Source organism: Solanum stenotomum, chromosome 10, assembly GCF_019186545.1.
Source record: "Solanum stenotomum isolate F172 chromosome 10, ASM1918654v1, whole genome shotgun sequence".
Lineage (NCBI taxonomy): Eukaryota > Viridiplantae > Streptophyta > Magnoliopsida > Solanales > Solanaceae > Solanum > Solanum stenotomum.
Genome location: NC_064291.1, coordinates 56,968,929 through 56,996,888, shown reverse-complemented (window position 1 = coordinate 56,996,888; position 27,960 = coordinate 56,968,929). Strand labels below are relative to the sequence as shown.

At 31.2% G+C, this 27,960-nt stretch overlaps 3 protein-coding genes, 1 long non-coding RNA gene, 1 other non-coding gene and 1 pseudogene across 7 annotated transcripts; 3 read left to right on the top strand and 3 right to left on the bottom strand.

Moving 5' to 3' along the window:
• The first annotated feature begins 799 nt into the window (after positions 1-799).
• Positions 800-2,817, top strand: LOC125878359 (probable E3 ubiquitin-protein ligase RHA4A). The gene is made up of 3 exons (XM_049559599.1): positions 800-1,232; positions 1,433-1,518; positions 2,218-2,817. The coding sequence occupies exons 1-3, from the start codon at positions 1,020-1,022 to the stop codon at positions 2,609-2,611; spliced, it is 693 nt and encodes a 230-aa protein (XP_049415556.1). The 5' UTR covers positions 800-1,019; the 3' UTR covers positions 2,612-2,817.
• Positions 2,602-2,708, top strand: LOC125843449 (U6 spliceosomal RNA). The gene has a single exon (XR_007444036.1). It is a non-coding gene; the product is annotated as a U6 spliceosomal RNA (small nuclear RNA).
• Positions 2,818-3,157: 340 nt separating the features above from the next.
• Positions 3,158-8,460, bottom strand: LOC125878360 (cellulose synthase-like protein G3; annotated as a pseudogene). The gene is made up of 6 exons (XR_007447749.1): positions 7,805-8,460; positions 5,921-6,073; positions 5,353-5,478; positions 4,532-4,998; positions 4,009-4,310; positions 3,158-3,727 (listed from the first exon to the last, which is right to left on the bottom strand). The product of XR_007447749.1 is annotated as a cellulose synthase-like protein G3 (transcript).
• On the top strand, positions 8,106-15,277 carry LOC125878361 (uncharacterized). The gene is made up of 2 exons (XR_007447750.1): positions 8,106-8,314; positions 15,157-15,277. It is a non-coding gene; the product is annotated as an uncharacterized LOC125878361 (long non-coding RNA).
• Positions 9,884-15,273, bottom strand: LOC125878358 (cellulose synthase-like protein G3). Its single transcript, XM_049559598.1, is given in 6 exon segments — positions 9,884-10,546; positions 10,811-11,158; positions 11,513-11,956; positions 12,415-12,540; positions 13,035-13,187; positions 14,647-15,273. Coding segments are annotated over 6 exon segments (2,253 nt in total). The 3' UTR covers positions 9,884-9,991.
• Positions 15,278-19,646: 4,369 nt separating the features above from the next.
• LOC125842674 (auxin response factor 9-like) lies at positions 19,647-24,405 on the bottom strand. Of its 2 annotated transcripts, XM_049521999.1 has the most exons (15): positions 24,333-24,405; positions 23,939-24,003; positions 23,726-23,835; positions 23,388-23,483; positions 22,951-23,010; positions 22,712-22,864; positions 22,529-22,613; positions 22,338-22,428; positions 22,031-22,195; positions 21,809-21,922; positions 21,444-21,516; positions 21,207-21,360; positions 20,558-21,099; positions 20,264-20,451; positions 19,647-20,153 (listed from the first exon to the last, which is right to left on the bottom strand). In XM_049521999.1, the coding sequence occupies exons 2-15, from the start codon at positions 23,988-23,990 to the stop codon at positions 20,069-20,071; spliced, it is 1,968 nt and encodes a 655-aa protein (XP_049377956.1). In that variant the 5' UTR covers positions 23,991-24,003; positions 24,333-24,405; the 3' UTR covers positions 19,647-20,068. The 2 variants fall into 2 exon arrangements, with proteins under 2 accessions (XP_049377956.1, XP_049377955.1); XM_049521998.1 differs by lacking the exon at positions 24,333-24,405 and having other exon boundaries at positions 23,939-24,281.
• Positions 24,406-27,960: the final 3,555 nt, after the last annotated feature.

The following is a 27,960-nucleotide window of genomic DNA, read 5'->3' as shown; positions in this document are numbered from 1 at the left end:
TCGGTATACAATTAGCCATTTTTGGTATACAATTACCCATTCGGTATACAAATGTATAAAATGTACAAAACGTGTTTGTGTTTGTATAAAGCGAGAGAAAAGTGTATATACAAATATAAATACATATATTTGCGTCCTATACACTTATAATTATGCAAATATAAATCTGATTATACAAATTACAATGTATAAATGAATTTATACAAAACTGAACAATTTGTATAAAATTGGATGTATCTAGCGAATTATACAAATCAAAAGCTCCATAGCAAACATAAAATTTGTTATGGAGCGCAATTATGCAAACTATAGTTATAACATACAAATATGATTTTTATGTTTGCTATATGTGAAAGTTGTTCTTTGAAGTATAACGGATCGATGAAATAGTGAGTAAGTCTTAATTTTTTAACCAAAATATTTTGACATCGTGAAGTTTACTTTATTTTAAATGTTATTAAAATTAAAATCAGAAATTACGAGAGGACGGACTAACAACAAGAGTATGAATGGTCCCTACTGTAACATTAGGTAAAATTAAGATATTTGGAACACTATGCAATCCTATGATTTTCAAATGATATATCGATAAGGTAAGTGACAAAGTTTATAATTATCATTATTTATCTGTTCCCAGTGGGAGAACTATGATTGAACCTTGTGCTAAAAAAATTTAGAAAACATGAGAGAGTGGAATGAGGGACCTTTTCGTTTTTATATATTTAAAAAAATTTCAGTGGGAAGTTATGAACAAGTCACATCAATTAAAAAGTGTAAATAAAGTAATCATACAATTTTCATCACTTAATTTGATTCCAAAAAAGCACTTCACATTTTTCAAATCTCAATTAAAAACATCCTTTTTTCACCTTTTTTATTATTTTCTTGATCTTGATATGTATATAAAAACTATATAAGCTAAGGTTTATGTATACATGTTAAGCTTATAACTTACAATCTTTCTTCTTCTTTTTGTTTCATTAAACTTAGTTTTAAGTGTCTACTTAAAAAAAAATTCAATGGGGGTACCTGAATCTCCTAGTCCACCTCATTTGTATCCTCAAGCACTTCAACTTAAACTTTATCAAGCTTTCATTTTTTCAATTCCAATACTTTTTTCTATAATCTTGTTTCTTTTGTTTTACTTGTTTTATCTCAAAAGAAGAGCTTCTATTGGTTCTAATTCCCCTCTTGTTATACTTCCAAGAAGTTCAAATCAAGTTATTATTCATGTTAGTTTCTCTTCTTGATTTCTTTTTCTGTTCAGACTCTTCAAAAATATTGACTGATATGTTGGATTCTCTTAAAATAGTAGTGTTATTTTTGGAAGGATGTAACATGAGTGAAAGAACGTTTTTGGAGAGTCTGAACAACGTAGCTTTGAATTTTCATGTTTTTTCAAGAAACCATGAAAAGTTTTCTTGTTTTGTAGGGTGATGTAGATGCAAAGGGGATGCTCAAGAATTATAAGCTTCCTGTTATACTATTTGATGAAGATTCAATGATGAAGGATTCTCAGTAAGTTAAAACTTTTAAATTTTTGTTTGTGTTACTTGTCAAATTCATGTTTTTTCCGCCCGTCCTCTAAAGTGGTTCGTCAAGTCCTCCAGCCTAGGATAGTCAAAATCAAAGGGAGGATTCTCTCGTCTTTTTTTCCAAGAGTGATGTTGTCTCCTTCCGATTCCTGATGAATGATGAATTGAGTCTGACATCTATTTCATAGTAATCACGAAAAGCATGCCCTATATGTCACAGGCAAGCACCAAGTATTTTACTTTTTGGTGGGGTGGAGGGCTTTTGTGCTCTACCTTTTTACCTCGATTAAAGTTGCATATCATTTTCCACTTGTTCTACAAAAAACTAAATGCCTATCAGTTAGTTCCAAGAAAGCGAATGTGGGGTCTAACTAGAATTTCATTTCAATCTCGATATTGTTGGGATTGGTCTCGAAAAAGCTGTTGCCCCTGAAATCTATATGAAATAAAAAGAAGTAAATCTTTGGTCTCGAAAAAGTTGTTGCCCTTGAAATCTATGTGAAATAAAAAGAAGTAAAACTAGTTATGGTAACAGGTTTACTTCAAGAAATCTGTTTTACTTGTCAATCTATACTAAAATGAAACAAAGAGGATTCATATATATAGTCGACCCCAACTAGTTTGGGACTAAGACGTTGTTGTGTATTGTTATTTACTAACATTACGACGAAAAATTTCACAGGTGTTGTGTTTGTTTGGGAGAATTTGAGATCAAAGAGGAGTTACACCAACTACCTTATTGTAAGCACATTTTTCATGTTGAATGCATACGCCATTGGCTTCGTTCAAATTTCTCTTGTCCGCTCTGTCGATGCCATGTCCTTGTTACCAACAAAAAAGGGCAACCTCCACAACAACCACCTTCTAATAACAACCCTTCGAGTGTCATCGAGGAGGAGAGGGAACACCACGATATAACGGTTAGTAGAGAGGAGCATGAGCAACATGTGGTGGTGATAGTTGAAGAATTGTCTAGTGCTAGTAGTTCATCATCTAGCATTGTTGACAATATTGAGAGAGATTTTTCAAATGTAGAAACTCATGTTATCAACATTGATAAGGCTCCTGACACATGAATGTCAATTGCAGATAAAATTGAAATGATACAGAGAAGATCTGTGTGGTCCCTACACAAAAATGACTCACACAAATCGAGAAATGATCCAAGTTTTCCTTTTAAAGAAAAGGAGAATTTGAAGGACTGCCTAGTTTTGTTGCATTTCTTGGAATTTGTAAGGCACACAAAAGTGTTGCATATTAGAGTATATATATAGTTTATAGATACAACTTTAGAATGACATTAAATATGACAATCTTTTTTTAGTTTTGATAAGACATATGACCGAAAGAATGAAATTGAAATTTTGTTAGAACATGGACGGATTTTTTTTTTGTAGATATAGAAAATCAAAATTTGAAAAAAAAAATCACTTATTAATCTCCAAAAAACAAGACTTGATTCACATACACCAAATATAAAGAATTACAACATTCTATAAGATTTCTATAATCCTTTTATTCTTGAATATTTCAACTAAATGTAATATTGCTTCTTAACTAAACTAAGAAATAAGACTACAAGATCAATAACAGAAAGTCCCAAAGTTTTTTTTTTTTTTTATAAAAAAACTTTGCTATTACATATTTCCTAGAAGAACAGCAAATGCCATATAGAGAATACAAGCAAGAAATGTTGAGAAAATAGTGATCCTTGTAGGCATTCTTCCTTTATCACTTCTCAAAACCATAGCTTCATAAATTGGCAAACAATTTATAACAACAAAACCAGCAATAAACATTTGGATAAATATTCCATCCAAATTTTGATCACCCTTGATAATTTGTGCTAATGATTTGAGAAATGCTACTAAATTGATGATTGATGTAGTTGCTAGTATCACAAACATAGGCGAAACAACCCCAAACTCGAAAATTCCTTGATGATACCTTTTACCTTGGTCATTATCGACTACTTTACTTGTTACATTGAACCCTTGTGTCGATATGCCTAAGTGTTTAGTTAAGTACTCAATTGTTCCAAATAAGTGAGATGTTAATCCCCTTATCATCCACATTCTTTGGTCACTCCACCACCTTTTAAATGTCCCTTCATTAGACATAAAAACCAAGCAATCTTGTCCATACGCTCCAAGGAACATAAAAATATACAAGAAAAACCAAGGGTCTGAAACCTGAAATCGATATAAAAAGAACATTAAACCTTCAAAATAAATAAATTAGACTTCTTATTCATCTGCTTGTCAATATCCACAAATTTACCATAAGATTAGTCGTTCCACCACTTAATTAGTCATGTGCTATGCTCTCTCTCTCTCTCTCTCTATATATATATATAGTGCTACTTTGTATATGACGATAATATAATACATTTTTCTATATGAAAGGGAACCGAAACACATAACTTAATTAATTGAACGTTAAATATGCTGAGTCATATATCAAAAGGGCATACCTTTGGAAAGATGGTAACCCCATTGAGAAGAGTAAGTTGAGGGATGAAGGCATATAGAGTAAGTGGTATTGACCAAATGGGCGAGAATGCATAGTGAGAATAACAATGGGCCATAACAAGGCCCATGGACTGAACCCCAAAAGTTAATGGGCTATATTTTGAGAGAGCACACATTCCATCTCTTGTTTTGGCTGACCACATCATAGAGAGAAATTGGTTTATCTCCTAAAAATGCAGGCCTTTTAGGAATCTACATAATTTTGAAATTGTTAGTTTGTAGCAAAGGAGATTAAATATAGCAACTTTTTCGTGGCAACAAGATCTAACATATGTGGCAAGTATGATCTGATTGCCATGAAGAAGTTGCTAGTGCAATTATACTCATATTTCCTCAAGTACCAACAATTTTTTCGTGGGAATGAGTTCGAATATACCATGTATACTAGATATATCACGTGGAAAATTCGAACCAATTGCCACGAAAAAGAAGTTGCTAGTGCAATTATACTCTACATTTACCAACTTAAAATGTGAACTAAAGCTCACCTTGGAACCCCAATTACTTTCACTCTCATAGTTGCAACTTGCTACATAATGGACTCGCCGCAAAATTTCTTGGGCCTTAATGGGCTTATTCACAATATGATCTGGAAAAAGTTCTGGAATTTCGGGCTGCTCGAACGAAGATGGAGTTCCGTAAAAAGCCCGACAACGAAAAAAACATCCAGTTCCAACATAATTAGGCCCATTAAGCCTATCCATGCCCATTGGATTAGTAAAAAATAGGGCTTTTATCTCATTTGCATAAATATCTGCTTCGTTAAGCCCATGAAAAGTTTGAGGAAACTGAACGTAAGCTAAATTGGGCCGTAATGTTTGGTCCAAGAAGTAACATAAAGCCCGTTGTGGCGTTGATGGATCATTAGAGTACATATCACAATCAAGTGTCAATATTATTGGTGCATTTGTCATAATTCCCGATACTCGAAGCTAACACAAGAAGAAATTAATAATCAATTCGATAATATTTTAGGGAAAAAGAAGCAAATATATTCCTCGACTTTGCTATTTAGAATGTATATATATCGTTCGTCGAAACAAATGGTATATATATACCCTCACTGCTAACATGATGTTTTTAGATTTAACAATTTATTTTATGATTATTATTATTTTTAATTTAGTAAATATATGTTTGTTAATAAAAAGGTAAATATGCATCATTTGTTAAACGATGACGTGTGTATATATATCTCAAAGTTGAGGGATATATTTATCCTTTTCCCTTAATTTTATGAATAAAAATTGTTGTGTAAAGTAAAATTGATGAGATTTTTTACTTACCAATGCATTGAGGGCACCTGCTTTAAAATGATGAGGGGAACTTGTGTTTTTTTCTCTTGAAAAATAAATAAGATTTGGCATCCCGTGACTTGTCATGTCTTTATCTTTGCCACTTTCTAACAAAACCTACACCAACCAATTTGATAAAAGGATAAGTTAAATAGATGATATTACCAAATTAATAACCACACATATGATGTTAAATAACATGTTTACAATTAAAGGCAAATTAGACTATTTGGCAACACGTGTTGAGCATTTTTAATTAATAGATAGTTTTTTCTGTTGTACTTTTTATTGTGACACATTTTAAATTTGTACAAGTGTAGAATTCAAATTGACAATATCACTAGTGGATTGGACTGTTATAGAACCAATACTTTTTTAGATGAATCCTACATTTTTGCGATGATGGTGCATGGGGTAAATCTTACCGAGTATCTAAGGGAAATATATGTGATATCCTAGACATGTCTCATATTGACAGATTTTAAAATCATATAGAATTAAGTGCAATATGATAATATTACGAGTCAATTGAACAATTACAATATATATATATATTTACCTGAATAATAGAAGGATGATTATGTCGAGTAAATCCAAGCGTCCAATATTTGGTAAAAGCTTGAAGCTCTTCCTCATTGTTAATATAATCTTCACCCACTTTTCCCCTCTCAATCACTTCTTCTATCCTTTTCTTCATGTTTTCGTACATCAACTATACATATAATATAAATTACATATAGTTTGATTTCGTTTCGAAAATAAGATAAATAATAGAAAAAATTCTTTCTTGATAATAGCTTGAGAACTCTAAAAGATAAGTAAAAATATTACTATCTTCTAATGTTAGAGTTCTATAATGTACTTACATAAGAAAAAAAATATTATTTTTCTTATATAACACGAGATAAGATTCTAGTATAATTATAAAAGGGTTTTATGACTTCTTAAAAAAATATAAGATGTCCTTATAAGAGCTGCTCCAATATTATTGGTAAAATTTATCAGTCAAATACATTATAACAAAAAATGAAACATGACATATGAGCATATAATATATACTAGTTTAGTTATTTTGAGATTTTAAAATGAATAATGACAAATTAAAGAAAATATCTGGGGTTTTTTTTTTTTTGTCTTAGCTATAACGTCAGAAGGATTGAATACCAAACCAAAATCACAAATCAATATATACCTGAAATATATTCAGATAATTGATGAATCAACTCAGGCTAGATACTAGTCAATTAAATTGCAAGTTGCTTATCTTTTTGTGTAAATATATTTTAAAATATTGATTAAAATACGATGTAATTCAGTTCTCAAAGAATAAAAATATACAGAAATACGAGATATGATGTAAGATAAAAGGAAAAATATTTTATTCATGAATCATGATTTCCCTTAGCGAGAATCATGATTTCCTATCACAAATTATATCTAATTAAATAGAAAAGGAAATGGTTTTATAAAGATTTTATGTACATTTTACTATATCATATGTTACTAATCCTCATTTTTCAATTTCTGTAACACTTTTATTTTTTCGAGACTTAAACTATGTGAACTTTGATAAATATTTTTATAAATTATATTCTCGTCATATTGACATGAGAAAAATTTACAACTTACAATATTATTCGTATAGATTTTAAATATTTTATAAATTTTAATTATTAATTTAATCAAACTCAATTTTACTTCATAAATTAGACAAATCAACTTCCCGAAAGCGAAAGCTACCAGCCTACCACATATATATTAATTTGGGACCCCACATCATATAGAAAAGACCATATAATATAACTAAAATAATATTTATAGTGGTCCATAATCGATCGCACCAAACCTATATGTCCCTTTATCAATAATTGCGATAGACAACAAATTTATCGCACATGCCAGAAATAACAGTGCTCTCGTTTCCTATGTGTTAGGGTTTTGTTCTGATTTTTTTACCTTATTTAAAATTTATTTCTTTTCTTGAAGAAAAATAAAAATATTACCATAAATACTTTAACTTTTTTTTACAAGAAAATATAATTTTCTTTCATATTTGATTTATTCTTTTCCTCAGAGGAAAGTTTAGAGATCTATAAATTGAAATATTAGTTTTATAATATGTAGGTTGATTGACCAACTATATTAATAATATGTTTTTAGTATATATACTTTTATTTGTCGTTTAATTTATCAATCATATGATTTGCAATTGTAAACTTCCACATGACGCCCTAATCACTTTCGAACACAACACTATGCTGCTCGAATTGTTAAAAATATCATATCGAAGTAGTAATAGCATATTTTTGAAGGAATATCCAACATATATTTTTGAAAAATCCAAACATCATAATCAACTAATTTTCTATTATTAATTAAAATAATCACTAGATGTTAAGACGTTTTGTTTAGTGATATAAATTCGAGAGAAAAAAAAACATACCTTGATTTTCTTTGTCTCAGAATTTTCTTTGTAATTAGAATTGAAATATGCATTTGGAGACCTTTGAATTATTTTATTTTCCCTACAAAAAGGCAACCAATATGCAGCAAATTTTGCAGCTTCCATAAAAGCAAATAACGTAAGATCCGATCCTCCATCGTCCGATACGTAAATCGATATTTTTTCAATCGGATTATAATCGTAGGCCATAACTGATAACGCCGTGTTAACGACGTTTAACGGTGGCTCCTTATAAGGATCTGCCGTACAAATAAATATATCGAGTGCTGGAAAATTATTAATTTCGTTACTAAAGTTTTTTGTTATTTTTTCGGGATATTGTTTACGTGTTAGTGGACGCATACGAAAAGGTTGACTGGTTGTCCACATGAAGGCTAAGATTAAATCTGAAATTAAAATGGAAAATGATATGGAGAAAGTTATAAAGGAATTTGTGGAATTTAGGAGGTTTAGTATATGGTTATAGAAAAGAACTAGGATGGCAAAAAGGTAAATAAGTGCAAATGCGCGGTTGAGTATGTGGTGTCGTGGATTCATCTCGACGGAGTGAAGACCGCCGGTGTTATCGGTGGTGGAGGTGGTGGCGGCGGCAGAGGTGGTGGTGGTTTCCATTTTTGCTTGAAGTGTGTTATAGAGTATATGATAGAGTGATAGATTATTGTGGTGAGAGGAGTGCTATTTATAGAAAGGATTTCAAAATATTATCTCCGTTTATTTTTAGTTGTTCATTATATTATAAACTTTTATTTATTATTACATGTACTATTTTCACTTTTTTTTTTTTTCATTTTCTTGATCTTGATTTGTATATAAAAGCTATAAGCTAAGGTTTCTATATACATATTAAGTATAATCTTTTTTTTTTGTTTCATTAAACTTAGTTTTAAGTGTCTAATTTAATTTTTTTCTTTTCAATGGGGGTACCTGAATCTCCTAGTCCACCTCATTTGTATCCTCAAGCACATGAACTTAAACTTTATCAAGCTTTCATTTTTTCAATTCCAATATTTTTTTCTACAATCTTGTATCTTTTGTTTTACTTGTTTTATCTCAAAAGAAGAGCTTCTATTGGTTCTAATTCCCCTCTTGTAATACTTCCAAGAAGTTCAAATCAAGTTATTATTCATGTTAGTTTCTCTTCTTAATTACTTTTTCTGCTCAGATCTTCAAAAAATATCAATTAGTGTGTGTTAGATTCTCACAAAATAGTTGTGTTATTTTTTGAGGGATGTAACCATGAATAAAAGAGCATTTTTGGAGAGTCTGAACAACAACCTTTGAATTTTCATGTTTTTTTCAAGAAGCAATGAAAAGTTTGCTGATAGTTTTCTTGTTTTGTAGGGTGATGTAGATGTAAAGGGGATGCTCAAAAATGATAAGCTTCCTGTTATACTATTTGATGAAGATTCAATGATAAGTTAAAACTTAAATTGTCAACTTCATGTGTTTTTGGTCCATCCTTTGAGGTGGTCCGTCAAGTCCTCTAGCTTAGGGTAGTCAAATTCTATCGTCTTTTATTTCGAGAGTGATGTTGTATCCTTCCGTTTGTTGATGAATTGAGTCTGACATCTATTTCACACTAATCACGAAAAGCAAGTCCTATGTGTCACGAGCAAGCACCAAGTTTTTTTACTTTTTGGTGAGGTGGAGGGCTTTTATGCACTATCTTTTTGCCTTGATTGATGCTGCATGTCATTTTTTGCTTGTTCTATGAAAAACTAAGTGCCTATCAGTTAGTTCCCAGAAAGCGAATGTGGGGTCTAACTATAACTTCATTTTAATCTCGATATATATATATATATATATATATATATATAGAACGAACTTTAGAATGACATTAAATATGAAAATCTTTTTTATTTATTTTGATAAGGAATATGACCGTCAGAATGAAATTGAAATTTTGTTTGAATATAGACAAAAAAGAGTTTGTGGATATAGAAGATCAAAATTTGAAAAAAAATCACTAATTTATCTCCAAAATACCAGACTTGATTCACATACACTAAAATATAAAGAATGACAACATTCTATAAGATCTACATAATCCTTTTATTCTTGAATATTTCAACTAAATCTTATATTGCTTCTTAACTAAACTAAGACTACAAGAACAAAAACAAAAGGTCTCAAAGTTAAAAAAAAAAAAAACACTAAACTTTGTTATTACATATTTCCTAGAAGAAAAGCAAATGCCATATAGAGAGTACAAGCAAGAAATGTTGAGAAAATAGTGACCCTTGTAGGCATTCTTCCTTTATCACTTCTCAAAACCATAGCTTCATAAATTGGCAAACAATTAATAACAACAAAACCAGCAATAAACATTTGGATAAATGTTCCATCCAAATTTCGATCACCATTGAATATTTGTGCTAATGATTTGAGAAATGCTACTAAATTGATGATTGATGTTGTTGCTAGTATCACAAACATAGGTGAAACAACCCCAAACTCGAAAATTCCTTGATGGTACCTTTTACCTTGGTCATTATCGACTACTTTGCTTGTTACGTTGAACCCTTGTGTCGATATGCCCAAGTGTTTAGTTAAATACTCAATTGTTCCAAATAGGAAAGATGTTAATCCCCTTATCATCCACATTCTTTGGTCACTCCACCACCTTTTAAATGTCCCTTCTTTAGACATAAAAACCAAGCAATCTTGTCCATAAGCTCCGAGGAACATAAAAGCATACAAATAAAACCAAGGGTCTGAAACCTGAAATCAATATTAAAAAAAGCATTAAACCTAAAAAAAACAATTACACTTTTTATTCAGTTGCTTGCCAATATCCACAAATTTACCATAAGATTAGTCGTTCCACCACTTAATTAGTCATGTGCTATGCTCTATATATGTAGTGTTACTTTGTATATGACGATAATATAATATATTTTCTACATAAAAGGGAACCGAAACACATAACTTAATTTAAATATGCTGAGTGATATATCAAAAGAACCAAAATGAATTGGTGCATACCTTTGGAAAGATGGTAACCCCATTGAGAAGAGTAAGTTGAGGGATGAAAGCATATAGAGTAAGTGGTATTGACCAAATGGGCCAAAAGGCATAGTGAGTATAGCAATGGGCCATAACAAGGCCCATGGACTGAACCCCAAAAGTTAATGGGCTATATTTTGAGAAAGCAACTTCAAGAAGGCCCACAGACCATCTCTTGTTTTGGCTGACCACATCATAGAGAGAAATAGGAATATCTCCTAAAAAGGCAGGCCTTTTAGGATTGCAAAATACTGATTTCCAACCTTCACATTGAAGTCTATAACCAGTATAGTAATCCTCAACAAGTGATCCATACCTAAAGCCCATCTGCATAATTTTGAAATTGTTAGTCGTACGGATTCATTGTTTACTTTTTCTATCTGGTATACATAGAGTATACACTGATTATATACATATTAAACACGGATTATACATATATTATACACCACAATTATTAACTTATGAACTTGTTGCCTTCGGCTCTAGCAATTTTTTCGTGGCAACATGATCTAACATATATCACAAGTTCGAACCAATTGCCACGAAGAAGTTACCAGTGCAATTATTCTTTTTTGTGGGAATTAGTTCGAATTTACCATGTATACTAGAAATATCACATGGCAAATTCGAACCAATTGCCACGAAAAAAAAGTTGTTAGTGCAATGTAAACTAAAGCTCACCTTGGAACCCCAGTTACTCCCACTCTCATAGTTGCAACTCGCTACATAATGGGCTCACCGCAAAATTTCTTGGGCCTTAATGGGCTTATTCACAACATGATCCGGAAACAGTTCTGGAATTTCGGGCTGCTCGAATGTAGATGGAGTTCCGAAAAAAGCCCGACGACGAAAAAAACATCCAGTTCCAACATAATTAGGCCCATTAAGCCCATCCATGCCTATTGGATTAGTAAAAAACAGGCCTTTTATCTCACTTGCATAAATATCTGCTTCGTTAAGCCCATGAAAAGTTTGAGGAAACTGAACGTAGGCTAAATTGGGCCGTAATGTTGGGTCCAAGAAGTAACATAAAGCCCGTTGAGGTGTTGATGGATCATTAGAGTACATATCACAATCAAGTGTCAATATTATTGGTGCATTTGTCATTATTCCCGATACTCGAAGCTATCACAAGAAGATATTAATAATCAATTCGATAATATTTTAGGGAAAAGAGGCAAATATCGATGTTTAGAACGTATATATCATTCGCTGAAAAAATGATTCATATACTCGAAGATATTAACATTAAGTGTAAATATTACAGGGAAAAGAGACAAATATATTCCTTAACTCTGCAATTTAGAACGCCACTAATAAACGATGCATATTAATTGTTTTCATTAATAGACTAAAGTAAAAAAAACCACAAAAACTGAGTAGATATATACATATTTTTACTGATCGTTGATATATGTATCATTTGTTAAATGATAGAGGAATTTATTTCAAATCAAGTTGAGGGATATATTTACCCTTTTTTCCTTAATTTTTTTAAAAGATATTTACACTATTAGTAAAAATAATTTTTATAAATAAATAAATTGTTTTTTTTTAAATAAAATTGATGAGATTTTACTTACCAATGCATTGAGGGCACCTGCTTTAAAATGATGAGGGGAACTCTTGTTTTTTTCTCTTGAAAGATAAATAAGATTTGGCATCCCATGACTTGTCATGTCTTTATCTTTGCCACTTTCTAACAAAACCTACACCAACCAATTTGATTAAAGGATAAGTTAAATATATGATGTTACCTAATTAATCACCAAACATATGATTAACATGTTTACAATCAAACGCAAATTAGACTCTTTGGCAACATGTGTTAAGCACTTTTAATTAATAGCTAATTAGTAATTTTTGTACTTTTTATAGTGACACATTTTAAAATTAGACAAAGTCTCATATTAACAAAATATTGAAATATATTTTAAGATCAGATAGAATTATGTTGAAAAATGACAATATCATGAGTGAATTGAACTGTTACGATATATATATATATAATAGCTAATTAGTCATTTTTGTACTTTTTATAGTGACACATTTTAAAATTAGACAAAGTCTCATATTAATAAAATATTGAAATATATTTTAAGATCATATAGAATTATGTTGAAAATGACAATATAACGAGTGAATTGAACTGTTACGATATATATATATATATATATATATATATATATATATATATATTTACCTGAATAATAGAAGGATGATTATGACGAGTAAATTCAGGCGTCCAAAATTTGGTAAAAGCTTGAAGTTCTTCCACATTGTTAATATAATCTTCATCCACTTTTCCCCTCTCAATCACTTCTTCTATCCTTTTCTTCATGTTTTCATACATCAACTACACATATAATATAAAATTCATAAAGTTTGAGTCCGATTGGAAATAAGATAAATAATATAATAGCTTGAGTCACGTAGAAAGATAAGTGAAAATATATTTTTTTATGTTAAAATTATATCACGCATGTATATACCTAGGAAAAATAATAATTTGTTTTTCTTTTATAACCTAAGATAAAGATTCTAATAGATCACAGTAAAAGGCTTTATGACATTTTAAAAATAATATAAGATTTTCTTAAAAGAGTTGTGACAATATTATTGGCTAGATTTATTAGTCAAATACATTATATAACAAAAAATGACATATGAGCATTTTATATATACTACTTTAGTTATTTTGCTACTTTTAATTAATGAATAATGACAAATTAAAGAAAATATCTGTTTTTTTTGTCTTAGCTATAACGTCAGAAAGATTGAATTCAAAAACAAAATGACAAATAAATGTCTAATGAAATATGTCCAGATAATTGTGAAATTAACTCAGGCCAGATACTAGTCAATCAAAGTGCAAGTTGTTTATCTTCTTGTATAATTATATTTTAAAATATTAACTAAAATACGGCGTAATTTGAATTTCGAAGAATGAAAATATATAGAAATACGAGATATCGTGTAAGATAAACAAATATTCTATTCGTGATTTCCCTTAGCCAGAATCATGATTTTCTATCACAAATTATATTTAATTAAATAGAAGAAAATGATTTTATAAAGATTTCATGTATTTTTTACGATCTCATATGTTACATATTACTCTTTCATTTTAAATTTATGTGACACTTTTCAATTTTTGAAACTCTGTGAACTTTGATAAACATTTTTATAAAGTACTTGTATTTTTTTCGCAACTTACAGTATTATTGTATATATTTTGAATATCTTATAAATTTTAATTAATATTAGTTTGATCAAATTTAATTCAACTTCAAATATTAAACAAATCAGCTTTCGAAAAGTGAAAACTACCACATATATATATTAAATTGGGACCCGACATCTTATAGAAAAGACCATATAATATAACTAAATATAATATTTATAATAGACCATAAAATCAATCGTACCAAACCTCTATGTCCCTTTATCAATAATTGCTAGACAACAAATTTACCAAAATATCGCATAAAAAAACTTAGCCAGATCTGAAACGCAGGCTATAATATATAAATTAAATGTACATCGCACATGCATGCTTGCAGAAATAACTGTGCCAAAAATCTCGTGTTCCTATATTGCTCGAATTCTTAAAAATATCATTATATCGAAATAGTAATAATATATCTTTGAAGGAATATCCGACATATATGTTAAGATATTTTTGAAAAATCAAAACATTATAACCATGATTTAGTAATATTGAAAATCAACTAATTTTCTATAATTAATTTTAAAAAATCACTAGAAGACGTTCTGTTTAGTAGTAATATATATTCGAGAAAAAAAAAACATACCTTAATTTTCTCTGTCTCAGAATTTTCTGTGTAATTAGAGTTGAAATATGCGTCTGGAGACCTTTGAATTATTTTATTTTCCCTACAAAAAGGCAACCAATATACAGCAAATTTTGCAGCTTCCATAAAAGCAAATAACGTAAGCTCCGATCCTCCATCGTCTGATACATAAATCGATATTTTTTCGATCGGATTATAATCATAGGCCATAACTGATAACGCCGTGTTAACGACGTTTAATGGTGGCTCCTTATATGGATCTGCCGTACAAATAAATATATCAAGTGCTGGAAAATTATTAATTTCGTTACTAAAGTTTTTTGTTATTTTTTCGGGATATTGTTGACGTGTTAATGGACGCATACGAAAAGATTGAATAGTTGTCCACATGAAGGCTAAGATTAAATCTGAAATTAAAATGGAAAATGATATGGAGAAAGTTACAAAGGAATTTGTAGAATTTAGGAGTTTTAGTATATGGTTATAAAAAAGAACTAGGATGGCAAAAAGGTAAATAAGTGCAAATGCGCGGTTGAGGATGTGGTGTCGTGGATTCACCTCAACGGAGTGAAGACCGCCGGTGTTAACAGTGGTGGTGACGGCGGCGGAGGTGGTGGTGGTTTCCATTTTTGCTTGAAGTGTGTTATTAGTGTAGATGATGGAGTGATAGATTATTGTAGTGAGAGGAGTGCTATTTATAGGAAGGATTCCAAAATACTCCCTCCGTTTATTTTACGTGTTCATTATATTAAAAAATATATTTTTCATTTTTATTTATTATTTTTGCTGTATCAAGATTGAGAAAAACATATTTTATTCATATTTTACTCTTATCTCTACATTAGGTATTTATTCTTTGAATCATTTTCAAGATCTAAGACTAAGCTGATTATAGATTTTGAAGTTGAATCTTGAAATTTAAGTAAAATTTTGAATTTTTGAAGTAGTGTTTGAACATGTATTTTACTTAGAAATAGTTTAAAGTTTTTTGAGTGAAAATAGTTTCTTCTAAACTAACTCTTGAAGATATTTAGAAGTGCTACTGGGATATTTTGATATAATATTTATGTCAATTTTTTTTTTTAAATGTGGGTAAAGTCGAAACGGAATAAATGAAAATGAACAAATGGAGTAGTTGGTGTATGGACAATATTTTAGTTGAATTTTAATATGTATTAAAAAAGTACTTGAAGTGGAAATTAAGAAAAAAATAATGGATGTTGAAATTTTGTTTGAACTTGAAGATGGGGTTAGAATTTTTTTATTCTTTTGTAAGAGGAAGTTGTTATATTACTTGGTATACGTCTTTAAATAATTAATTTGTATTTCAATATTTCTCTTTTTAATTTTTATTTTCTTCTTCACCTTATTCTCAAAATAATAAATATTTTTTTGCGTGACTCAAATTCTTAACTTATCGATCAATAATAAAGATGTTTAACTATCTAAGCATGCTTTGGCCTCACTTGTCCTCTATTACTCTTGAATTTCATAAACTAATATGAAAGTTCAATGTTTGTAATCATATAGATTTTACAGCCGAAAGGGCTGTTTTTAAATTAATTTTCATTTAAAATTTATGTTATATGCATTGTTAGTGTACAGTAGTTTACCCCATAAATATATTTTAGCTACTTCCTCACTTTGATATTATACGGTTATGTTAGTTGTGTACAAAATTTGAGAAAGAAAGAGAACTCTATAAGCACGTATCAAAAGTGTAGTTAGTTATTTTTTTTATAAAAAAATGCTATTACATTTTTATACTTATAAAAAATCTCTTAAGATAAAATGAAGACCTTTTTTAAAATAAGTTTGCATTTAAATAATTAAAAAGGTGGAATTAGGTTGATTTGTTAAATAAAATAATGAGATTCTCTGTATTCTTGACCATATATACCTCAACAAGAATACCATGTTTTGTCACAATGTATTAAGAAAATGGAATTTAAAATTTACAAGCATTAATTGTCGTAGATATAGCTTTCAAGGCAATTTTATTGATTCATTCTTTTAATAGTTTTTTTCAGCTTAAAAAAATAATACTTAACTAAATTACTTTTTTCTATGATGATTTCTTCTAAAGACGTATGAAAAGAGAAGTACGTTTGATATACAATCACTTTTTGATCTTGTCTTTGAAAAATAATCAATATCTTTCAATTTCTAACACCTAAATAATCAGTATCTTTCGATTTCTAACACCTGATTGAAAATTAGTGATTGTAATCATGCCAATCAATATTGCACATGTAAATTGGAATTTGGAATCTCCAACAAATCCCTTTTGGAGGGTACTGGTCAAATGCTCTTTTCATAAATGTAATGTCTAATTGACATAAATGGTTTTAAAAAAATGAATGGTAAATGATCTTTTCTCAACTACTTAAACAATATACCTAAGATTATACAACTTAAATACAACAACATATATGTCTAAATTTGATATGATTAATAACTCAAAAAGTCATTCAATTTATAGTAATTGACTAACAAGGTTACGTTGCTGTTATTTTAGTTAAAATTTAAATATTTTGATGAAAATTTTAATTTCGCTACTGTTTAACTAGCATTGATTGGTGAGTGATATGACATAATTAATAGCCATAAAATATAAGTGATGGTGATTGGTGACCAACAAAACAATTTCAACCATGTGCCGTTCGAAATGGAATACTAAAAATATTCATATCCAAGATATTATTACTAAATAATAATAATGATAATAATAATAATAATAATAATAATTATAATAATACATAACAAAGTGAATGACTTTTATAGCTAAATAATAAAAGTTATAGCTAATTCTAAGTATTTTACTTGCGACAGATTATTAAAAAGTTATGTTAGCTACGAAGTTTGTGGCAATTCCAATTTTTTGTTATAAGGGATGTATTTTATACTCCTCGCCAGTTGCTATAGAGAACACACAAAGGATGGCCAGTTATAGATCGAGATGGATCTAAGATTTAAAGTTTATGAATTTTATAAGGGAAAATTGTATATAATAACAAACTATTAATTCAAATTAAATGCTATAAATATACTTTGATTTAATTGTACCCTATAGCAAACTATTGCTATTTTCGCCACTCTCCCTGGTGGAATCTCGCTCGCCACTCTCGTTTGGTGGCAATCTCGCTCGCCCTCTCTCGCTTTTATACAAACACAAATGGATAAAATGTGTTTGTGTTTGTATAAAGCGAGAGAAATTTGTATATATACATATAATTTATAGCAATCTCAAGTTAATATTACAATAAGAACTTAATTCATTGTTAAATATGATCTTAACAAAAGTTATTGAATTTACGTAAGTTCATATATGGGCCCTATATCCACCTCTGTTCAATTAGAACCCCTTATAAGTTAAATTATACATATTGGTCATGATCAAATATGACTTAAGGTTATTATGAAGTAGTAGTGTTTCGATACCAAATTTATCTAAATCAATATTTTTTTTTTATGTTGATCATAGATCTATATGTAAAATTCACGAAAAAATCACAACAAATGTTAGATTAAAATTCATAATTTTTTCAGTACAATAAATATTAAATCGAACACATCAAGTCATGAATGTACCTTAATGGATGGATTACTACTAAAATCAAGAAGTTGATCGAGGAGACTAAAAAAAAATTATGATTACTAAACTCCAAGAAGTCAATGTCAGCGTGTTTTATACTCCAATAACTACGAAATCGTCAATAATTTATCTTTAATTTATGCCACTTATCATAAATCATAGGAAATCGACTCGAAAATCATACCATCCATGCCCACTCCAAGAAGTCAATGTTGGTGTGTTTTATACTCCAACAACTACGAAGTTGTCAATAATTTATCTTTAATTTATGTCACTTAACGTAAATCATAGAAAATCAGATCGAATATCAAACCATCCATGGCCACTCATTTTTATATTTTTCTAAATCTCCTATGATATATGAACTAGAAAATGATTGGTTGACTCCCAAAACTCTTATTGTGTCAATTCCTTCTATACCTTTACATGATTCTCAATTGAACAATTAGAAGGCACACTCAAATATTGATTGATTAATTAATTATATTTTTGTATTTTGTTGTGTTTCTCTTTTCTTATTTTATCATTTCCTTCTATTAAGTAGGCAAATTAATCCACATTTTTTTTTGAATTCTAGAGAAAGAATTTAACATTTTTGTATACCACAAAGATGGAGTTAATATCCATCCTTATCAAGTCATGATCGATATTTTGGTCAACAAATCCGACGAGTTTATAACCTCTGGGGTATAGATATATATAATTTATTGTACGTCAAGTCGTCAAATAACATTAAAAGTGTTGATTTCCAAAGATGGAACATTAAAAGAACAATTCATATTAGTGAAGGCGAAGGTGAATCGATCGAAACTCTGAGTTACTTGACTAACTCCTTCATATTCCATTCAATAAGATTGAGGATGACTAATAACATCAGAAGTGAAAATCACTCAAGCCAAGCATGGAAACATAACATAACGACTCAAACTCATAACAAAGAAGTTTTGAGCGTGAGGTAGCACTCATGCAAAGGCAAATACCTTTACATGACATTTGACAACTCATGAGGCCCATGACTATATGGACACTCTTCCTAGCTATGATAGGGATATTGATTCATTTATTTATTTTGCACTCAACATCTTAACCAAAGTCAATTAATGAATCAAAAACTTATTAAACTTCTAAATAAAGAGAGCACATAATTTAACATCCTAATAAAAGCAGACAAAGGTTTTGAGTTCAAGTCTTATTGTCACCCTTTTAGTAAAGAAAACGATATCGAATTTAAATCTTAGCATCACCCTTTAGCAAAGAATAAAACACACACGTGAAGGAGCATTTTGAAGATTTTTTGTTCAGTAAAGGGGAAAACTTACAAAGTGATGCATGATGTGCCAAAAGAGTCTAAATTTACACAAGAAATCCCTATTGTGCATCACACAAGTCTCACAGAAAGGGCAAGTATAGAGCAATTTCCACCATGGAGTTTTCATTAAGATGAAGCACGCTAACAAGACGATACATTGCAGAATACTGCAATGACACATGAGTATTTACAGGTTAACGCGCGAATAGAACACTACACAAACCACTACTAGACTCCCCATTAGAGAACACCGTTAACTTTTTACAATTTCCAGTACTATATCTTTACTAGTCTTATCCTATTATAACTAGTTACTTAACTGCCCTCAAAACCGAGCATGAACTAGGCTAAAAAGAGCGTAAAAACAAGCTTCTACGCCTTGCTATGTCAACACCCTGTCGTTCTTTCCTACTATATCTGGAGAATGAAGTCGAAGAGATCACAAAATGATACAACTTCAAAAGGCGGAGTCTTAACTTTCACCATCTTCCGCCATCATTTCATTTGAAAGGAGTCGCTTAACTGTCTGCGCGAGACAGGGTCAATTTTTTCATATCTTGACTTGAACAAATGAAAATCTTCCTCGCCACATTGCAAAAGTCTCTGCAATTAAGTGATACGCGACGTGTTAAATTACAGGATGTAGCAAAGATCTTATGCTGTGGTTATATATGTATTTCAGTCTTGAATTGTTAAAGTGAGAGAGAACTTACTGCCACGGATAATCATCCATAAGCATCGTATCCCCTTCATCATCTGTAAACAAGATCCCCCATTTCTGTCGTGACTGAAGCTCTCCTTGGATTTCAAACATCTCCTCAAGCTCCTTTGTAAGCTCATCGTATCCTTTCAATATGGTTAAATCCACTGCACGACCTACAGCTACGCCTTGCATTTGCACCTTCTCAAGGGATTCCACATGAGAAAAGATGTTAGAGATATTAATAATATCTTTTGAGGAGAAAATGAGTTGGTAAGAATGCAATTTTTCGGCTTTTGATTAATACCTTTGTGCGAGACCTGGTGGAACAACTCTGCTTGCTTTGAACCTCCTTTAGGGGTAACCGCAAATGGCCTTGCATTTGATCTTTGAAGTCTACTGAAAGGTCAGACTTTTGATCTGAATCACCAGCAGGCACCATGTTTGGAGATGCTCTCTCTGCGGAGACACGAGAAATGTCGGCTGGCTGTGGCGGTAGTAGTGCCTCAGTAGTGCTAATTGAGGTTTTTTTCAAGTCAATACCAAATAATCTACAGGTTGTTTTGGTATTACATTTTCTCTCATCAGTAGGAATAACAATCAGCTGATTAGTCCCTTGACCGAATTGCGGGGCCAAAACGCATGGAAAACCACACCAAGTTGAAGCACTTCTACTGTCTTCTGTCTCATCCACAAGCATACCTGAAGTATTTAAATGAGGAAGCGGCCAACCACTCTCTGTACGAGACGTTAATGTGCAATTAGTACTGCTGTTGATGCCAGAGGTGTTAAACTGAGGCGAGTCGAGGGAAGGATTCCAAACCGCTGACGCAATTGAGGATGCAGGTTCTAACAGGAAAAGAAGGCAAGATAATTAAGAAAATGAAAATGGAACTTAAAATATCAGCAACCAACACTTGAAAAAACACAATGCTGTTGAGAATTTTCATTCAGACCTGATATTTTGATTTCACTATGTAGCCGATGCCTTTTGTTCTTCCCTGCGGTTGGTGGGACAAGGGCATTTGGAATTGAAGACACATAAGGTTCGATTTCCCAAGGAGAAACTCTGTCAGGCCTTGCAATGGCTGCAGGCTCGTCCCATCGAACCTGGAACGAAGGGAGAATTGGTGATTACCAACTGAACTTAAAGAATATTGCTGAAATATAAATGTTCAAACAAAGACATCAACCTTCAAGGATCGCCACGCAGAATCTTTCCACTGTGAGGAAAGATCATCAACCCCAACTATAGTGCCCATAAATCTGAGAAATAACAAGGGAAGAGCCCAAGAAAAAACAAATACATGTCAGAACTAAGCAGTTGGCAAATAAACATCTTGATCAAAGACTTCCACATCTAATTGGAGGACTTCTGAATACTCCCACCATTTCAATTTATTTGCTGATTTTAACTTGACACGGAATTTAAGAAAGATGTCAAGTGGAAAGTTGAATTAAAGCCAAAAAGGGAAAGATGCATTCTTTTTAAACAGACTAAAAAGCAAAGTAAGACAAATAAATCAAAATGGAGCTAGGGAGTAATTGATATCACTACCTTCTATCAGGATTCTCTTCCGCTTCAAACTGCATTTTAAATCGCATGCCAACTGAATATCCATGATTAACAGCCTCTAAGTATTTGTTGAGGCCTACGATGAACTGAGTGGTTCTGAAGGTTGTCACAGCAGAAAAGATTTAGTATGTTCTCTGGCATGAAAATGATCTCTACTTTGCATAAGGATGACGGGATAATTGAAAAGAGATGTATGTGACAAACCTCGGTTTGTAGTAAACAACAAACAAGGTCTGGGTTGTAACAGCATGAGATGCTGTAGCTAAGACTCCTAGGTGCATGCTCTGGCTTGATATCACCGATGACGGCATTGAGCTCTGCTGGCGAACAAGCCGTCTGACCCCAACTCGTAGTTCTCCATTATCACCCCTAGAGCATACATATCCATTAGAATATGATTATTAACAAACCAACATTAACTGTTCTGGATATATGACATGACATGCAATAGTGATAGATAATGCAATCAAATATCATACTCATACGAGAAAATAGGACCAGAAAGAGATACCTCAAGAATACAAAAGAATCCCCTGCCACTAATCTCTTTGAAGAAACAAAGTTACTCCACCCTGTGGTAAGTAAATGTCTCCGAGGTTGGCCTGTTATAATTAAAACAACGACGGATGAGTTTTGACCTTTACAAATACAGATAAAGCTTCATTGATATCTTCTGTTACACACTACAAACAAAACAATTACCTCTAAATATATGCTTGAAGTGCCACTCCATGTCATGAAGGTCTTTCGCAATCAATTCCTGGGTCGGAATCTGCTGGTTCATGTCCTAACAAAGTATAACAAACATGAGAGCTAATTCAACAACTTGTCAAAACAGGGGGGGAAATGTAGGCAAGCCTATACAAAAGGATCACACTTAATTACCAAGGGAGGAAGGCATTCATTAGCATGTTTCCTTAGAACAGAAAATCCACCATGAGTGCTTGTATCGGAGGCAGTCAGAACCTTGCAGAAAGAATGGACTTTAGGCTTTACAGGCTCCGGAAGGACTGGATCGGGACTAGTCGGCTCGGGTTTCTAAAAATCAGATCAGCAATTACAACCAAATTGATCAATAAAATGCATATAAACAAGTGAATACTACAACAATTTTAACTTCTTACATCTGGTGCCTCTGGCATCAAAGTGATCTGGACATAGACCTCATCATTATCTTCCTCAGCCTACAAGCAATCATCAAAACATTTTACATTTCAAATACAAAATTGTGTGAACTTTAAACGCATTCCGGTGCACTAAAGCTCCCGCTATGTGCGTGATTCAGGAAAAGACCGGACTACAAGGGTCTATTGTACACAGCCTTACCCTGCATTTCTGCAAGAGACCGTTTCCACGGCTTGAATCGGTGAGCTCATGGGCGGTCACATCACGACAAGCCGACAACTTTGCCAGCTACGCATACGCCAAGGCTCACCTTCCAATGTTTGAACTTTGAACCCAACAATTAATTCATCACTTCTTTTGGATGAAATACTAACAAGTATGAATACAATGTATGTAAAATATACTGATCAAAGAGCACAATAAAAAGTAAACATACCAGGAAATGACTGTTGATAACTCTACAAAGGATCTTTGATTTGAGATTGAATGATGGAACTCTTTGATCCATTTCTTGATTAATTGATGCTACCAACTTTTCCACAAAACCAAAAAAAGTGAGACAAAAAGAGAAAGATACAAATTTTACAATCCCCAGAAAACATAACTAAAAATAACCAAAAAAGATACACTCAAATTGAGAAATCCAATAATTGACCCAAACATTCATAACTCCATAACTCAAAAACAAGAACTTAGCTTTGAATCAACCAGATTCACCTAAAACAGAAAAAACCCAGAATTCAATTATTATTTTTTTTAGAAAAAAAAACTTACTTGTTCCATGTGGCCTTGTGGAAAATAATAAACACTTTCTCCTTCCTTTGGAACATCCACTATTGGACCTGCACACAACTGCCATAGCTCATGATACAGATCATCTTTACCTGAAACTCAAAAAAAAAATCACAAAAAACCCACATTTTAAACAACAAAACAAAAAAAGATCCAAAATTCTCAAATTAAACTTCAAAAAAAACAAACTTTCACCTGATGAATTTTTCTTCTGCTGAGACTGATAACACCCATTTTTACTTGCCATGAGTATAATCAAACTTCAATTCCAAAAACAAAAGAAGACCCAGAATTCAAAATCAAGTAATTAGCTCAAAAAACATCTCAAAACTAGCTAAAATTCACCACATTTCTTCCCTGTTATACCAACAACACATAAGCCTTAAAGAAACACCCCCACCAACCAAAAATAAAGTTTTAAGTACTGCAGAAGAAAAAAAAAATAGCCAACAATAGTAGTAGTACTACTACTGGAACAAACAGGAGCAACAACAGAAGAAGCAACAGCTTAATAATTTCATTTCTTTTTCTATTTTGTATGTGAGAGAAAGAGAAAGAGAGAAAGAGAAAACTCTGTACCGGAGATTACCCAAAAACAGCTTAATATATGGCTTGATTTGTTGCTTTCTACCGCTCCCTGCAGAGAACGTGCTTGTCTCCTTTTTTCATCTGTGTAGTGTGAACTGTGAAGGGGTAGAGTGCGGGGTTGGTTGGGTTTGTAACGCTTGGTTATAAACTAAGTAGAGTTAACACCACCGCTTGTCGTGTAATGGTGGAACTGTTCCCGTAAAAATCGTGTAAAAGTAAAAAAGTTTTAATTATCGTGTAATGGTGAGATTTCTTTACTCTTAATCGAGGAAATTGGATTTATGTCTTAGATGTGGAGAAATTTACGTTACGAGTGACCCCGTTATTGTATTAAGAAGTAAAAGCGTGCGAAAGTCAAGAAATACTAATTATCATGTAATGGTGAGATTTCTTTACTCTTAATCGAGGACATTGGATTTAAGTGTTAGATGTGGAGAAATTTATGTTACGACTTACGAGTGACCCCGTTATTGTATTAAGAAGTAAAAGCGTGCGAAAGTCAAGAAGTACTAATTATCATGTAATGGTGGAATTTCTTTAGTCTTATTCAAGTCTTAGATGTGGAGAAATTTACGTTACGACTTACGAGTGACCCTGTTATTGTATTAAGAAGTAAAAGCGTGCGAAAGTCAAGAAGTACTAATTATCATGTAATGGTGGGATTTCTTTAGTCTTAATCTAGGACATTGGATTTAAGTCTTAGATGTGGAGAAATTTACGTTACGACTTACGAGTTTGTTATTGTACTAAGAAGTAAAAGCATGCGAAAGTCAAGAAGTACTAATTATCATGTAATGGTGGGATTTCTATAGTCTTAATCTAGGACATTGGATTTAAGTCTTTGATGTGGAGAAATTTATGTTACGAGTGACTCTGTTATTGTATTAAAAAGTAAAGGCGTGCGAAAGTTAAGAAGTACTAATTACCATGCAATGGTGGGTTTCTTTTCTCTTAATCGAGGACATTGGATTTAAGTCTTAGATGTGGAGAAATTTACGTTACAAGTGACTCTGTTACTGTATTCAGACGTAAAAGCGCGTGAAAGTCAAGAAGTATTAATTATCATGTAATGGTGGGAGTTCTTTAGTCTTAATCGAGGATATTGGATTTAAGCCTTAGATGTGGAGATTACGTTACGAGTGACTCCATTATTGTGTTCAGATGTAAAACCGTGTGAAAGTCAAGAAATATTAATTATCATGTAATGGTGGGATTTATTTTGTCTTAATCGAGGAGATTGGATTAAATTAAGTCTTAGATGTGGAGACATTTACGTTACGAGTGACCTCGTTATTGTATTGAGAAGTAAAAGCGCGTGAAAGTCAAGAAGTACTAATTATCATGTAATGGTAGAATTCCTTTACTCTTAATCGAGGACATTGGATTTAAGTCTTAGATGTGGAGAAATTTACGTTACGGCTTACGAGTGACCCCGTTATTGTATTAAAAAGTAAAAGCGTGCAAAAGTCAAGAAGTACTAATTATCATGTAATGGTGGGAGTTCTTTAGTCTTAATCGGGGACCTTGGATTTAAGTTTTAGATGTGGAGAAATTTACGTTACGAGTGACGTCATTATTGTATTAAGTGTGAAACCGTGTGAAACCGCGTGAAAGTCAAGATTGTCGACATGCAATTTATTATTGTTAATCTGTATTACTAAGATACTTAGAACAGTAACAAATAACTTTGTAAGAAATAACAAAGTTTAAAGAGTATTTTCAAAACCAGAAACTTAAAACTAGTAAAGAAAATAGAATTTAAAACATGGTGTCACGTACCCAGGTTGATGGAATATATCCTCTCAGGATAGAACGGTTTTACTCACTGGTGTATTGGTACCTAAAATTACCTTGGCGTTAGCGAATCACTCAAAGGTTTTATTGTACGTTATTTAAAATGTCACACCTCTTTGGAAAAGTAACCTTAAATTTAATGTTTACACATATTTAATGTACTAGTTATGGACACGTGTGTTGCACGTGTATTCCTATCAAGTATTTCAAACTTTCTAAAATGACATGAATATTAGTACAACATACATATATAAGTATTTTCAATTTGAAAGTGAAAATACAATTTTCCATGTGATAATATATGTTGCAACAATATTAAACAATTGCAAAAGACGCTATAATGTTACTCTTGAACAATAGTAAAATATTGAATAATCTTGCTGATTTATATTACTAAATCTAAACAAAATGAAGCTTAATTATTCTTATAATATTACAACCAAAATGTACAAAAGCAAAATTGTCATCACACCAACTATTTGAGTTTTAACACTGTAGAAAACTATCAATATAGATTGCTCATATTTAAGAAAATTATTAGGCTTAGTGTCGAACAAATATAAATGGAACTCTCATTTTTATTTGAAAATTAAGTTGTTAATCGCATTCATACAAATCGTATAAAAACTAAAAATAAAACAAAAAGAGTGAAAATGAACAATAGATGTATGTGTTCGCAACAATATATTAGATAGACGATAAAGTAACACAATTAAAATCTTTCATTCAAAGTAATAATTTTTTAGCAATCCTTATTTAAATTAATTTGAATTTAGACAATTGACAATATGAATATCTGGGCATATTGCATAAATTATTCAAGTATTATCAAACTCATCATACATTATTAGAAATTTAAGTCTTAGATGTGGAGAAATTTACGTTACGACTTACGAGTGACTCCGTTATTATATTAAGAGGTAAAAGTGCGTGAGAAAGTCAAGAAGTACTAATTATCATGTAACGGTGTGACTTCTTTAGTCTTACTCGGGGATATTGAATTTAAGTTTTAGATGTGGAGAAATTTATGTTACGAGTGATACCATTAATGTATTCAAACGTAAAACCGTGTGAAAGTCAAGAGTGTCGACATGCTATATATTATTGTTAATTTGTATTATTAAGATACTTAGAACAATAACATTGGATAACTTGGTAAAGAAATAACAAAGTTTAAAGAGTATTTTTAAAATTAGAAACTTAAAACTAGTAAAGAAAATATAATCTAAAACACGATGTCAAGTACGGTTTATGGAATATATCCTCCCAGGATAGAACGATTTTACTCACTGGTGTATTGGTACCTAAAATTACCTTGGCGTTACCGAATCACTCAAAGGTTTTATTGTACGTTACTGAAAATGTCACACCTCTTTGGAAAAATAGCAAAAGTCACAACCTTAAATTTAATGTTTACACATATTTAATGTACTAGTTATGGACACGTGCAACGCACGTGTATTCCTATTAAGTATTTCAAACTTTCTAAAATGACATGAATATTAGTACAACATACATATATAAGTATTTTCAATTTGAAAGTGAAAATACGATTTTCCATGTGATAATATATGTTGCAACAATATAAAACAATTGCAAAAGACGTTATAATGTTACTCTTGAACAATAGTAGAATATTGAATAATCTTGTTGATTAATATTACTAAATCTAAACAAAATGAAGCTTAATTATTCTTATAATATTACAACCAAAATTGTCATCACACCAACCATTTGAGTTTTAACATTGTAGAAAACTACCATCAATATAGATTGCTCATATTTAAGAAAATTATTAGGCTTAGTGTCGCACAAATATAAATGGAACTCTCATT

Coding starts and splice junctions, on each gene's coding strand:
- LOC125878359 (XM_049559599.1), top strand. CDS start 1,020: ATGGGGGTACCTGAATCTCCTAGTCCACCTCATTTGTATCCTCAAGCA. Junction 1,233..1,432: donor CAAATCAAGTTATTATTCAT/GTTAGTTTCTCT, acceptor CTTGTTTTGTAG/GGTGATGTAGATGCAAAGGG. Junction 1,519..2,217: donor TCAATGATGAAGGATTCTCA/GTAAGTTAAAAC, acceptor AAAATTTCACAG/GTGTTGTGTTTGTTTGGGAG.
- LOC125842674 (XM_049521999.1), bottom strand. CDS start 23,990: ATGGCAAGTAAAAATGGGTGTTATCAGTCTCAGCAGAAGAAAAATTCA. Junction 23,484..23,725: donor CACAAGGCCACATGGAACAA/GTAAGTTTTTTT, acceptor TTTGTGGAAAAG/TTGGTAGCATCAATTAATCA. Junction 20,452..20,557: donor CCACCAGGTCTCGCACAAAG/GTATTAATCAAA, acceptor TCCCTTGAGAAG/GTGCAAATGCAAGGCGTAGC.